The following is a 15,483-nucleotide window of genomic DNA, read 5'->3' as shown; positions in this document are numbered from 1 at the left end:
AGGCCTTGCAGCAGAGGGCGAGGCCTTGCAGCAGAGGGCGAAGGTCGGCCTGGTGGCTGTTGCCGGTCATATCGGGTGTGACTGGCCCCGAGCTTCACACCTAGCCTCACCCCGGGCGGGAAGCGGGCCCTCGGCGGGAGGGCGTCTGCCCTGCCTCGACGGCGGCTGTGGCTGCCGTGGCAGTGAAGTACAGGGTGTTTGTTACAACAGCATCGGAACACTCCGGTGAAGTCATTAATGCTACAACACGTCCTGAGGTACAGCAGTAGGGGAGCCTGCGGTAGGTTTGTCAGGTCAGTCAGGCCCTCGCTCAGAGGCCAGGTAACAATTAAGGCACTGTCAGGGTTTTACATGGTATTTCTGTAACTAACAAATAATTTCAGTAATTAATAGAAGAATGCCAGAGCCTGGGAAAAGGCCATTAGTTACTTGCGCTAGAATTACAGAATCATAGAATAGTTTGAGTTAGAAGGGATCTCCAAAGGTCATCTAGTCCAACCCGCTGTCATGGACGGGAACACCTTCAGTAGATAAGGTTGCCCAGAAACATGTCCAGCTTGGCCTTGAATGTCTAACTGTACCACTGAATTCTAATGCTCATAGCTTACTTCATGAAAATAACTGCCTGTTACCCTGTTAGCAAAAGCACCTCTTTGTTCTAAAGCACAGAACTTGGAATACATTCATTGCTGCATTTATTGTTACCTCCAGATACCTGAAGTGCTTGGAATAGTGATTATCTCCATGTGCAGGCAGAAAATGGATTGTACTTCTCACTGAAAATGGGCTGTTGTATTTATAGTTGCTGACTAATCACCTTTCCCAGCTGCTGTGATTAGCTGTGATAAAGATTATAAAACTATATTTAACTATGTAACTTTCTTCTATCACCCTTACTTTGCTATGCCCAGAAATTAGAATCATAGAATAGTTAGGGTTGGAAAGGACATTTAGATCACCTAGTTCCAACCACCCTGCATGGGCAGGAACATCTCACACTACACCATGTCACCCAAGGCTCTGTCCAACCTGGCCTGGAGCACTGCCAGGGATGGAACATTCACAACTTCCCTGGACAGCCCATTCCAGTGCCTCACCACCCTTACAGTGAAGAACTTCTTCCTTATACCCAACCTAAACTTCTCCTGTTTAAGTTTGAATCCATTACCCCTTGTCCTATCACTACAGTCCCTAACAAAGAGTCCCTCCCCAGCATTCTTGTAGGCCTCCTACAGATACTGGAAGGCTGCTACAAGGTCTCCACGCAGCCTTCTCTTCTCCAGGCTGAACAATTCTGCAATACCATACCAGTTGTTGCCAAATGGAGTACGACATGGTCCCTACATCTGGGAGTTTACAACAGCAACTAGTTCACCTTTTGAAACCAAGAGGATGATTTGTTTAAATACAAATAAAAAAGCCATTTCAGCTGAATGGATTAATGTCAGAGTACTTCAAGGACAACATGGTGATCAAAAGTTGCCACAGGATGGATTGGCCTTTCTGAGAGTGAGGCAGCAGAGAAAAAACAAATTCAAGCATACAGTGGAACAGAGGGACACATCTGTTAGCAGGACAAACTCACTAATGGAAAAACAGGATCAGAACTATGAAACATTAAAAACTACCAAGATCTGAAATCTGCTGTGGAAAAGAAAGAAAATATTTACATATGGTTTACATATGCCTATATATATATTTTATGTATCTCCAGAACAGAATAATACAGTGGTAGAAAAAGAAAATTACCTACTTAATTACAGGTAGACAGGAAGAAGCCAAATGACATCTACAAAGTGCACATATTTTAGGAATAGGAGGGAATAAGCAGTCTTTTCAGGACGAAAGAATGCAATCATAGTCATTTTACATGTTGTAATTCCACAAGGTCTTTATATTTAAACAGGACCACAGCACAGGTTCTAGAATGGTATGAATCTCAAACTATTTTGTAATAGGTAATGGGTTCAAACTTAAACAGGGAAGTTTAGGTTAGATGTAAGGAAGAAGTTCTTTACTGTAAGGATGGTGAGGCACTGGAATGGGTTGCCCAAGGAAGTGGTGAATGCTCCATCCCTGGCAGTGCTCAAAGCCAGGTTGGAGAGAGCCATGGTTTATTGTGAGGCGTCCCTGCCCATGGCAGGAGGGTTGGAACTATATGATCTTAAGGTTCTTTCCAGCCCAAACCATTCTGCAATTCTATGATTCTACCTAAAGTAATTCCAGACAGCACTGAACCGTCTCATGTCATCAAGAGTTTCTGTTTCAGAAGCATCACAGTGAGGATCATCTCAATAAAGCTAGATATTTAGCCAGTTTTTCTGCAAAGCATTCATAACCTTCCTGGATACAGTGGAAGTGTGCCAAAACTGGGTTTGACCTCTTGAATTGCAGGAAAGTTGCCGAGCATCCGCTTTTAAAAGGGTGTCACTCTGCATCCAAGTAAGACAATAAATGAGGAAGAAAGTATTTAAACAGTAGTAACATTTCCTTAAATAGGAGGGGGAAAAAATCTTACTGCTTCTGTATCCTTCAGCCTGTTGCATTTATCAGGAGCAATTTTTATATATAGAGGAAACGGTAAAGAAATGAATTGGTTTTCAGTAAAACCATACTTGGGAAAAATCCAAGATATTGTGAAGGAAGGCAATGAAAACTACTGAAGATGGAAAAAAGGGGAATTCTTCTATTTAAGAAGTAAAGATTTCCTTCTAGGAACTGAAATAAAAGTTGAAGTTTCAGCTACTCCCATTAGATCCCAACATCCTGTCTTAAGAAGGAAAAAGCCTAATTTATAAAATGGAAGAATGGCTGCAAGCTGAAAATTTTCATAGAAGAGAGAAATGAGACTTCTTTCAGAAAAGGGATACTTTATCATTGTCAAGTCCAAGAATTTAAATGCTGGACAGGAATGCAGGATATACAATCATTTTGCAGATTATGACTGTCCAAATGGTTCAAATCCCACCATTATTTTGAGATTAATAAATACTGGATGGCTGCTTCTACAGTTTCACATCAATTAGGTTTTTCATTACCACAAGTTTTTTAGTTGAATCACTGTCATGGAAACTGGTCCACCATACTATGCAATACAAACCTGTGGTTACATTTGTTAGGTGCTGCTTTATCTGACCTGCAAAAATGTACAGATTAGGTAAGGGTATGTTGCCACAGTTACCTTGATCAAGGATGTTTATCAAGAAAAATGGATGTCTCTGAGGCATTTCCCTTTGTACACCCATGGAGCCAGGTGGGCATTTTCTCAGAGAAAGACTGAAGGGTAAAAAGTTCCTGTTAAACACACAATACTTGTGAGGAGAGTCTGTCATTGTAAGTGGTTGCTGTATACCCACTGATGTAGGGCAGTGTTACTTGAGAAGATTTAAAGAAATGTTAACTGCCTTTTGCAGAAACCCAGTCACACAAGTAAGACCACATAGCAGACTGTTTACATGTACATGCAGATTAACAAAGCTAAGGCTGAGAGACTGAGGTGATAATCATGTAATAACTTTAGTTTGGTCTGAAGTATACCTTCTTTGAGGATATCAAGAGACCACTTTTCCCTGATAGTTAAGTGACAAGTAGTTACAATTTCTGCCTAATTTGTGTCTTGCATTTGACTTGGCTTTAACCCCCAGCCGTTAATTCTTATTTCACTCATCTCAATTTCTCCAAGAAAGAAAAATGTTTCTTAAACTAGTATTTTTTAATCTGGCAAGTTCAGAGCACCATTGACAAGACCCTTTTCAGTCCTCCATTGATAGGTTAGAACAAAACCAGCTCACTAACTGTATGCACCAGAAGTGCCTGCTTAGCAGTGTCAAGGTTCCTAACAGCTCCAGGACTGAGCAAGTAATTTACTCTGAGGGGTTGCCTTGCTGGACTTCTTAAACTGCAAAGGTAAATACCTTCTCCTGGGGTTCTATGCACTGCAGTAATCCTATCTTAAACCCAGAAGGGTGGCAGAAGGGAGTATTCCTACATATCTTCTCTCCCCAGCTTTTGGAAAATAGACCTTTAGCACTTTACTGGGAAATGTGGAGCAATCCACATACAGCTGTCTCTCTCTCCCCTTGGTTTATTTCCTTGTGCCAGCCACGGGCAGGGCATCCCCTTTTTCCATCCCATCTGTTCAAAGCTTTGCAGGAAAGGAGCATGATGGTTCTGCAGATACTTTGCAGGCATTGTCTGAGAGGCCAGGAGCCAGTTCCTCACAGACTGAAACTCAGACCACTGCCAGAGGAAGCCTGGAGCTCGCTGTCAGTGTCCTGCTAGAGGAAGGCCTATTAAAGGTTGTCCTGGGTTCAGCAGTAGCAGTCATTTTTCCCCTTCTTGGTAGCTGGTGCAGTGCAGTGTTTTGACTTTCGGCCTGGGAACAGAGCTGATAGTAATGTTTTGGTTTGGCCAAGGACTTTGTGAGCCTCATGCTCTGCCAGGGAGGGGGGGAAGCCGGGAGGAAGCAGAGACAGGACACCTGACCCAAACTGACCAAAGAGGTATTCCATAACACAGCACGTCATGCCCAGGATGTAACGGGGAGTGAGCCGGAAGGGCTGGGAGACTGCAGGGTTGGAGGAGGTATCGGTCAGGGCTTGGTCGGGCTGAGGGGGGGGGAGTTATCGGTTGGTTGGTGGTGAGGTGTTGTATTCTCTTCCCTTGTTATTTCCTTTATCATTATTATTATTGGTGGTAGCAGTAGTGATTTGTGTTATACCTTAGTTACTAAACTGTTCTTATCTCAACCCATGGGAGTTGCATTCTTTTGATTCTCCTCTCCGTCCCTCTGGGAGTAGGGGGAGGGAAAGAAGGGGGGGAGTGAGTGAACGAATTACCTGACTGGGTTTAAACCACGACAAAGGTGCAGACTGAATCTTCCATTCAGGTACTTTTTAGCACTTTCTAAACATCAGAATGATCCTTAAACTTGGATTAGGCTTCTTCTGGTACTGACAAAATACCCAGAACTCTCATCAAGAAAAAAAAGAAATCTGGATGTACAGTGAGAGATAATTTAGATTGCAGGGATTTGGACAAGGACCTCTTGTACAAAGAACAGCTTAACAACTATACAGCACACCAGGCACAGAACCCTTGGCCTAGCTCCTTTATAGGGTAGAATCTAAGACAGGCACCTAAGAGAGGGAAAACAAGGGATAGTGTTGCAGAATGACTCTAAGAGCAGAACCATAGAGTTCTGGAGGACTGTGCAAGCAAGGCAGGGGGTGGCCCCCACAGGTGGCCAGAGACCGGACCTGGGAGGAGAATGTGGAGGAAGCTGTGGGGGCTAACCAATACTGTTATGCCAAGAAGGAGTGGCTGAATACCACTCCTATATATGTGTGAACTGCGTCACAAATAAAGTAGAAGTTGCTTATCACCCATATTGGGTTGGCCTGTCTGCTTCTCCTTGCCGCGTACAGGATAGCACTGACTACCATCTGATTTCAGACTGAGGAAGTACTGAGACATCTTCCAGGTAGATGAGACTGAAGGTTTTCAAATGAAGGACTTGCCAAGCTTTCAATTTCTCTCAGCATTCCCATAGTGTCTTCTGTTATTTACTTAATCCACTAAAACTCTTATAATTAAGTGGCTGATAAAATTGGAATATCAATTTTATAAATACGCAAGTGTGTTTGTAGCCATCAGGATTGCAGTGTGAATGATAAGGGCTCAAAAATCAGATGTGATATAACTGCCAGAGCAAGGTAGATTAGTGCAGTCGCAGTACCGAAAAAGAGAGTTCAGAAGAACCATTGCTGTTGCTGGAGAGGGACTCTTCATCAGGGACAAGTGATAGGACAAGGGGTAATGGGTTAAAACTTAAATGGGAAGTTTAGATTGCATATAAGGAAGTTCTTTACTGTGAGGGTGGTGAGGCACTGGAATGGGTTGCCCAGGGAAGCTGTGAATGCTCCATCCCTGGTGGTGTTCAAGGCCAGGCTGGAGAAAGCCTTGAGTGACATGGTTTAGTGTGAGGTGTCCCTGCTCATAGGCAGGGGCTTGGAACTTGATGATCTTTAGGTCCTTTCCAGCCCTACACTTTTCTGTGATTCTATATCTTTCCTTTAAATTAAGGCAAAAGTTAAAACCCATTTTTCGGAAAAAAAGAAAATTGTTAAGAAAAATTTGAAATAACCTTCATCAGAGCACCTTCTTCTAACACAATGCCTTTATAAGCAATAGAAAAATAACACGCTACACTGGTGAGGTTGTTTTTTTTTCATATTAAAATGTATTGCCAAACAGATAAATGGCAGTTGTAGAAAACTGTACAATGAAACTATCAATGCTTCTAACAATTTTAGTAAGTAAAAAAAGTACACAAAATGTGGAAAAGATACAAAGAAAGGTTATAAGCTTATGAAAACATTTGCATGTACAAATCTATCCCCAAGGTAAAGTATAAAAATGTATATTGAATTTATACAGATACACTCTGGAAAGCATGTCTATTAAAACATTTTTCCTGGCCTTATAAAGGATACTAATAATTTATATTCTGGATGAGAATTAATTTTGCAGCACTTTCTCTCTGAATGCCAAGTTCACAGACAGCTGCTGCTTACACAAAAAGTCCTGTTACTTACTGATGAAGAATAAAGTGTTTTGCCTTTAAACCCATTGTTTCCTACCAGGATGACCTAGAAAAGGTGTGCAAAGCATACGAGCCTATAGCAACACTAATAGAACATTAACACAAGTCTCATCCTGGACCTCTATTCCCTTAAGGCCATGTGTAAATTTGTTGCATTACACTGAAAGAGGAGAATAAAAAAAACCCCAAAACCCCCAAACCCCCACAAACTCCCCCAAAACACCAAAAAACCCCCAAACCAAACCAAAACACCCCAAACAAACCAACCACAAACACAAACTCCCCCAAAACAAAACCAACCAACAAAACCCCAACACAAGCTACCCCTTTCACCCACCACACCCCGTAAGCAGGAAGTGATCTTGCACCTCTTGGGCAAAATTCCAGATGATTTGTGACATACAGCAAAGCGTTTGGAAACACAATACAAAGTCTTATTAAACTGATTTTTGACTTGCCAAAATTATTCAGCATGATTAAGCGCATGATTAAGCGCTCCACTAAACCCCTGCAGAAAAGAACAGTGTAATAAGTTTTGCTATCATTAAGATGTCACCTATAAATAGAATTTTAAATTGTTAACAGCATCTCTGTGCACACTTTTGACATGATATTTATAACTGCCTTCTCCAATGGGCTTTGCAAGTTTGCAAGTACAGTATTTTCAATCAAAGCATTCATACTTAAGAGGCCAGGCTTTGTACTGTCTGGTAAGAACAGAATGTTAGCACAGGTTTTCTAAACTCATCAGATAACTTCACTACATTAATTTAAAACTGGGTCTGCATACAAAACCTACCAACAATGTACAACATCCAGATAAGCAACACAGTGATTACGTAATCCCCGCAATTGTTCTGAAAGCAAATAAATAGTTTAAAATACACATATCGATTTAAAGCATAGAAAATAACCTCCACAAAGTGAAAGCATAGCTAAGTTTCTACACTCCAATTAATAACTTTATCATAGTCCTGAATTCGTTGTTTTATGTGAGAAAGCTTATTCTTTAGGTATTCACAACGCTCCTTTTTCTCCAGAAATGCAGGATCCTGCCAAAAATAAAAACATTTACATTAACACATTACACTTTCAGACTCTTCCAAGAATACTGTATTATCAATTATGTTCTTAATTAACAACAGTATCTAAATATTCTCCAAAAATCACACTTTTCTCCTAGCCACTGTTTCTTATTCCCTGCTTCTCCTTCCTTTATGAAAGACTGGAAAGAGGTTCTGCTTTTATATCCTGTAGTTATTTAGTATGCAGAGCAGTTTTTAAACAGAAATATGCAAATATAAGTTACACACTACTACATAATTTAGATTTTATAGATATGTCATGATATGTCTAATCCCTCTCCCCAAAAACAGAAATGAAGTTTAACAAACATAGACACAAAATTCAAATTTCATGGGGAGAAGGGAAGGAAAAAAGGTATTCATAATGCATTATGTTTTTAATGGAACAGAGGTACCTGTGTACTGCCTGCATTTAAAACTGACAAAGCGAAACTTCTTGGATTACACTGAAAATTACTTTTTGTGAGTCTAAGTTCCAAGCCACAAAAATACAAAACTTTTCAAGGGTAAGACTATGTTTTCTGTTGTTAGCTTATCTGCTGGCTGTGTCAGCCAGTGAATATAAATGAGCTGGATCCTCAAAATAACCAGTCTTCTGAATGCAGAATGCTGAGAGATGAGACATACTTTCAGGAGATGAAAATGCTTAACTGTTGGTTTAGGTTTTTTTTTCCTCTCCACATCTGGCTAATGGAATAATTATTCACAAGACAGGCTGTTGCCTTGAGTGGAGAGGACTGTGTCCTAATTTTGCCAGAGTAAAATACATAAAGCCCTGTAACCACTACCTGAGTTGTACCAAGCATCACACAGGTCTGCTATTTACATTCTCTTTGCTGTTCATGAGATTTACTAGCAACGTAAAGCTGAAAACACTCACATTTTTCTTCTTCTTGTATTCTTGCAGAACTTTTGATATCCTTTCCTGTTCCTAATGAGAGAGACCACACACTTTTAAACGTTTTGAGTTTGCTCCATATCTTCATGTAAATTCTACAGAGTACTTGTGAGAAGTAAAATTCCAATTTGATCAGTCAGATCAATCTATCCTAGTTGTAACATTTTAGTTGTAAACTTTGCATCTGAGAAATAGTGAAAATACATTAACCGCAACTCACTCAAACGTGAAAGCTACTATTGTGAGGAAAAAAAAACAAACAAAAGAAAACCAAACAAACAAAAACCCAAGAACACCAGAAAAACATGTACGCAACTTAACTGCAACTTGGTATACTTGACTGATGACCAAACAAGAAATAAAATATTTTGGGAAAACTTTCTCTCCCTCAAAGTCACTGCCAGTATAACAAGACATTGTGCCCTAGCTAAAGACAATGAGAAACTGCCTAATGCCACAACTGATTTCAGGTACTTACATGCATGCTTTCGGGATGGTGAGGAAGCTGTCTCAGCAAGGCATCCAGCTCATCAAATTTTTTCAATACAGCATGAACTTCCACCGACAGCTCTTTATACTCAGCAAACTGATCATTGAATACTGCTTTGTACCTGTCTCGCATTTCATTCGTTTGAATGGCTGGGTATTTCCTTTAAAAATAAATAAAAGTTTACAAGGACTAGTTTTGGAGATAGGACTTCAGCAAACACATGGACCATTCACCTTGATACTGTATTTCTGTAATGTTTGCTAATCTCATAACCTGCTGAAATCTGCATGTATATAAAGCATTAGAATCACAGAATGACAGAATGGTTGAAGTTGAAACAAATGAATGGAGGTCATATGGTTCAGCCCCCCTGCTCAAGCAGGACCACCTAGACCAGGTTGCCCAGAAATGTGTCCAGAGAGACTCCATAGTCTTTCTTGAAGAAGATTTTCCCAATATTCAGGTGGAACCTCCTGTGTTTCAGTTTGTACCCTGGTCTATGGCATATAGTATAAAAATTAATTTATGCTCTCACACTCCACCGTGGAGAGACATGCCTTTTAAAATGGAGCATGTTAATAGATTTAGCACTTAGGAAATACAAGAGAAGTCAAATTTCAGACACGTATTTTCCCCATGTATTGTATTTTTTTTCTAAATTGTCTGTGTGGTGGTCATCTGTTCCTTTGGCAATTATTACACTTGCCATATTATAACTTTCTGCTTTAACATCTTAAGTGTTGTTTTTTTTTAAATTTCATTTTCTCTATTTACATTACCAGTTCTATGCCATTGATACCAGCCCCCATAATCTATTTTGAACATTGACTTGATAAAGAATTATGAGCTCACATAATGCAGACATGGCTAAGAAGTCATAAATGTATACATGAGAAATGGTGAGTAAAAAGCATCATTGAAGTATTCTCCATTAAGCCTGTTCATCAAAGTCAAGTCACTTACGCTAAGTAGTCCGGCATCACTATAGGTTTAGGAATGTGGCCTGCAGGTATATGACCATTAAGTAGTTCTGGTTTTCTTTCTACTGATTTAAGCTGCCTGTAATTGACCTCTTCTCTTGGTCTGTCATCACTTTCATACTGTTAAGAAAAAAAACAAATGAAAAACCAAACCAAAACTAGTTCTTAAGTTGGTTTTACTTAAAATGTAATATACATAAACTACAAAATACCCAACTCATCTGAAGACAGACATAAAACTACTGAGCAGGCAATCATAGATATTTCTTGCAACCCTTACTGTAATTAGAAAATTATTAATGAGTTACAGTAATGTTGCTAACATAATCTCCATCTTCAGGTTGTCCTAACAGTGGTACAAGTGAAAGAAAAGAAAGGGCCTTGAAAAGATTTGTCTTGTATATCTTAAAAGAATAATTTGAGAAAGTTCCCTTGGATATCCATCTAATTCTTGAATGAACAGGAATCATTCAGTTTTCTGGGGTTCCCTTTTCTCCCTTGTTTTCTGTTTCCCTTTATCCAGAAATAAAAGCAGGTGGAGTTCTGCTGGAACACATAAAAAAGGATCAAAATCTGGTACTGAAGCAACAGAGAAAACAGTGACAGGAAATTCACGGTATCTAACAGGAGACATTTAAAGCTTAAAAAACCACACCATAAATGTTCTGTGAGTCATCAACATCTGCTATACGATCCTATATGACCTTTGCAGTGTACGCAACTTTGTGCAGCAGAAGCAGTAACGCTGCTCATGGTTCAAAACCAGCAGGGAGGTCTTTGGAGCGGCCTCAGAGTTACAGGACCAAGCTCAAATCACAGAGCACCTACCACTATGCTTCCACTGACCCTCCTCAAGTTAAGCAGCCAGCCAGGAGGAAAGGGAGTCTCTAAAACCCACAGCACATTGGATGACCTACTGTTTTAGCTATGTCAAGCTAAACTCTGTGATATATCACAGAATCACAGAATAGTTCGGGTTGGAAAGGACCTTAAGATCATCAAGTTCCAACCCCCCTGCCATGGGCAGGGACACCTCACACTAAACCATACCACCCAAGGCTTCGCCCCACCTGGACTTGAACACTGCAGGGATGGAGCATTCACAACCTCCCTGGGCAACCCATTCCAGTGCCTCACCACCCTCACAGGAAAGAATTTCCTCCTTACATCCAATCTAAATTTCCCCTGTTTAAGTTTTAACCCATTACTCCTTGTCCTACCACTACAGTCCCTACTGAAGAGTCCCTCCCCAGCATCCCTATAGGCCCCCTTCAGATACTGGAAGGCTGCTATGAGGCCTCCACGCAGCCTTCTCTTCTTCAGGCTGAAGAGCCACAACTTTCTCAGCCTGTCTTCATACAGGAGGTGCTCCAGTCCCCTGATCATCCCTGTGGCCCTCCTCTGGACTTGTTCCAACAGTTCCATGTCCTTTTTATATTGACGACACCAGAACTGCACACAATACTCCAGGTGAGGTCTCACGAGAGCAGAGTAGAGGGGCAGGATCACCTACTTTGACCTGCTGGTCATGCTCCTTTTGATGCAGCCCAGGATACAGTTGGCATTCCGGACTGCGAGCGCACACTGCAACTGGCTCATGTGAAGTTTCTCATCTACCAACACCCCCAAATCCTTCTCCACAGAGCTGCTCTGAATCTCTTCTCTGCCCAACCTGTAGCTGTGCCTGGGATTGATTGCCCTGACCCAGGTGCAGGACCTTGCACTTGTCATGGTTAAACTTCATGAGGCTGGTATCAACCCACCTCACAAGCATGTCAAGGTCCCTCTGGATGGCATTCCTTCCCTCCAGCATATCAACTGAACCACACAGCTTGGTGTCATCGGCAAACTTGCTGAGGGTGCACTCAATCCCACTGTCCATGTCAGCGACAAAGATGTTAAACAAGACCAGTCCCAACACTGACCCCTGAAGGACACCACTCGTTACTGGCCTCCAGCTGGACACTGAGCCATTAACCACAACTCTTCGCGTGTGGCCATCCAGCCAGTTCTTTATGCACTGAGTGGTCCACCTATCAAACTGATGCCTCTCCAATTTAGAGACAAGGAAGTCGTGTGGGACAGTCTTGAATGCTTTGCACAAGTCCAGGTAGATGACATCAACTGCTCTACCTCTGTCCATATATGCTACAGAACTTGTCACTTCATAAAAAAGGGTAAGAGCACATATAGAAGCAGTCATCAGATTTGCTATTTACAGTATATTATATAACCTAGGCCAACTAGTACTATCTTCCTTACAAGGTTCTTGTGAATCTTCTAGGTAGGAGAATGTCATCGGGACTATGTTAAAGAATTAAACCCACTAATAAGTAAATAAATAGGTCAATCAAAATAGTCATAAGAAAAAGAACAACCATTTGAGAATACTAGAAAACAGAAAAATAAATTCCTACTTCCTACCTTCTTTTCTGGAAAAGGGGACTGTGTTTTCAGCTGTCAGAAAAGAAAAAAACCAGACTTCTTAAAGTTTATTTTCAGCAAAAATAGTCTGCAAACCCAGAGACTTTTAGTATCTAAACTTTTTCAAAATCATGCTGTTCAGAGAATTACATTTATAATTAGGTATGAAGAAACTTTGTATATGGAATATTTCCAGAGCAATTGATTTAAAGACTGCTTAAGAACTGTGGAACAAAAACAACTACCCAAAACTCAGAACAATGACAAGAGCTCCCACAGCATAGCTGTAGAGAAAAGCTTGCAGGAATTACTCAGTCCACTTCCCAGCCTCCTTTATTATCTCACATTCCAGTCTGTATTAACTCACTGACACTCTACAGCCTAACTCATTGCTTAGGAAACAACAGTGCACGAAGCAATAGCTCAACCAGCAGCTGTTTTGCATAGCACTCTACAAAAAGTATTTCCTTTAGAAATATTAAGTAACTGAAAGAACAGAACACAGACAGTAAAAGTGGCTGAACGCCTTCTGTGTAATTCAGCAATCACCTCATTCTTTCCGGGCATACCAAAAGTTGGTTAAAAAACTTCCATCAAAGAGATGCAATGTACTTTTCAAAGGAAAAATCTCAGTTTTATGCAAGGTGGTGGAATGGAAACCAGTGTTAAATTAGAACACTGCAGTCACAGAGCAGAGGAAATGTGACTTTAAACTTGCTCTCTCCTACTGGATTCACCTAAATGCCAATTCACATACATCTATTTTTATGCTATATTAAGCTTTATTAATATAATTTTTTTTATGGTGTTTTCATGTGAAGGAGGTTTAAAAACAATGACTTTGAATTCTCTAGTTGAGAGTGCTACGCCTCTGCTATTACAGTTCATAATTAATCAGGCGAGTATCGAATGCTTCCAGTAAGGGCAAGGCCAGCAGCAATGCAAAATGCTTGATGTGAAAAAGGTGAAAGTATTTGAAATCTTAGATATGAAAACCCAGCCAACTCTGTCAATACTATTATTTCTGATCACTATTGTGAGGAAATCCGAAAAGATGTGAAGAAATACCTTGGAGTTTTGCTTGCAAAGTAAAAGTGGGTTTTTCATGTGCTTACGGTTATTCACACTAGCACTTACTGTGCTGAAAGTGCAGTTTTCATATACATGTTAGTATATTAAACCTCATTTAAGCCTAACCCTGCTGATCAGCTTAATAAGCACAGTGCTCATTTTTTCCTTTGTTTAGAAAATACATACCAGGACGCACTTCATCAGCTGAGGCAGGAAAAGAGCTGTGTTACAAACAAAACAGAGCCAGCTCCTTACCAAAGTGAATTAAGTAGTAAGAGTCCAAGAATTTGCATCAGACATCTTAAAAAACGCCTTTCATTTGGCGAGTTAAAATGCTGTTAAGACTGGCAGAAGCTCACCCTCTGTGCACCTGCTGCAAAGAAGACACCTGGTCCATGGTACAGAAGGATCTTACAGAACTGCTTTACCTGTGGCATAGAAATATCTTACAACTGCTCCCCATCACATCATACCCTGTAGATACAAAATGATAACTGATGACTTACCTCCTGTTCCATTAATTCCCTGTGCCTTCTAGCTCCTTCATGCCTCCATAACTTCAGAGAAACCACCGCACTAATTAGATAGATGATTACCGTGACAAACAAGAAGACAATTGCTGCTGTCTGACCTCCCTCTACACGGCAAAAAGACGCATTTATCGGCGTCTTAAACAGCTGGTAATAGCAGAGCCCACCTCTGTTGGTATCATTTACGTACACTATAGCAGCTGACATGTACAGAAAGAACAGGACCAAGTTAATTCCGAACTCGGTCAGAGGCCACCAGTTGGAATCGAGGAGAATAGTTCGGTAGTACATGGACATGCCCAGCACCAGCAGCACTACCGTGACTACCCACGACATTCCAGCCGCCACCAGCACAAAGGGCGTTTTGGGTCCGCCATAGGAGTAGCCTCCGTAGGTGCTGCCAGCCGCGTAGCCGTAGGGCTGCGAGTACCCGAACATGTTGTACCACTCGTTGTCCTTGTGCACATAGGCCGTGACACAGGCGAAAACAGCGGCACCCAGCAGCAGCTCGGCCACGCAGAGGATTCTGAGCAAGCCGGCCCAGGACTTCATGTAGGCGTACCGCTGGTTGTAGGCCTCCACCCGCTCGCTGTATGTCTGTCCGGTGCGGCGCTCCAGCGACTCGAAGGGCTCCGCGGGAAGCATGGCTTCGGCCTCCTTCCGCGACGTGTAGCTCCCGCCCGACCCTCCGTACGGATCCTTGTAGGAGCCGGGCACCGACTTACGCTCCGGCGGCAGACAGGCAGGAGAGGCCGGCGGGGAGCACCTGACCCCGTCCGAGACGTACCTGATGTCAGAGGCCGTGCTGTCCCAGCTGGAGTCGTTGTGGCGTCTCCCTCTGAAAAAGTTCTTCCACGAGTCCGGGATGAACCGACGGACCGGCTTGAGCTCGGGCGGCGCGGGGCTGCCTTCCCCAGGGCCAAAGGGAGGCTGCAGGGGAAGCGGAGGCGGCGGCAATGGAGCGGCAGCTCTCGGCTCCGCGTCCCGCGCGAGCGAGATGCCGGGGCTCGTCCCACGGGGCAGCAGGGACCCGCCGGGCCGCCCGCTCTCCGAGCCGGTGCTCCTCGACATGGCTGGCGCTCAGTCCAGCGTCAGGCACTGCCCGGCGCCGCTCGGCCACCTCTCATTCACCCGACGGGAAGAAGCTGCCGCGGGGTCCAAAGGGCGGCCGGCGCCGGACGGAAGAAAAGGACGATTCCGCCAGAGTGTGTGAGGATTCCGGCCCGGAAATGCCCGATGCCACTCCCCGCCCGGCACCGGCACCTGCTCCTTCACCGCCCCACCCCGGCGGCCTCACCTGCGGCGGACGGGCGGCCCTGGCCCGCGGAGGCGGGAGCGGCGGCTTCCGGTCGGCTGGCCACGGCTGGGAGCGGCGGACCCTCCCGACCTCCCACCGGGCCA

The 15,483-nt window shown here is 42.8% G+C and overlaps 2 protein-coding genes across 4 annotated transcripts in view; one reads left to right on the top strand and one right to left on the bottom strand.

Annotated features, from left to right (window-relative positions):
- The window catches only part of ARL14EPL (ADP ribosylation factor like GTPase 14 effector protein like), a 216,578-nt gene that overhangs the window by 19,608 nt on the left and 181,487 nt on the right, over positions 1–15,483 (top strand). The window lies entirely within an intron of this gene.
- Positions 7,095–15,467, bottom strand: MARVELD2 (MARVEL domain containing 2). 2 transcript variants are annotated; one of them, XM_061468716.1, is made up of 6 exons: positions 14,059–15,467; positions 12,482–12,514; positions 10,041–10,177; positions 9,066–9,237; positions 8,570–8,620; positions 7,095–7,656 (listed from the first exon to the last, which is right to left on the bottom strand). In XM_061468716.1, exons 1-6 carry the CDS (start codon positions 15,151–15,153, stop codon positions 7,540–7,542), a joined length of 1,605 nt encoding a protein of 534 aa, XP_061324700.1. In that variant the 5' UTR covers positions 15,154–15,467; the 3' UTR covers positions 7,095–7,539. The 2 variants fall into 2 exon arrangements, with proteins under 2 accessions (XP_061324700.1, XP_061324701.1); XM_061468717.1 differs by lacking the exon at positions 12,482–12,514.

This window comes from Pezoporus flaviventris, unplaced genomic scaffold (genome assembly GCF_033815535.1).
Source record: "Pezoporus flaviventris isolate CSIRO_AGI_PZ_B2104156 unplaced genomic scaffold, CSIRO_AGI_Pfla_v1 ptg000050l, whole genome shotgun sequence".
Classification (NCBI taxonomy): domain Eukaryota; kingdom Metazoa; phylum Chordata; class Aves; order Psittaciformes; family Psittacidae; genus Pezoporus; species Pezoporus flaviventris.
Note: the sequence above shows the minus strand (reverse complement) of the source record. Positions and strands in the feature narration are given on the sequence as shown.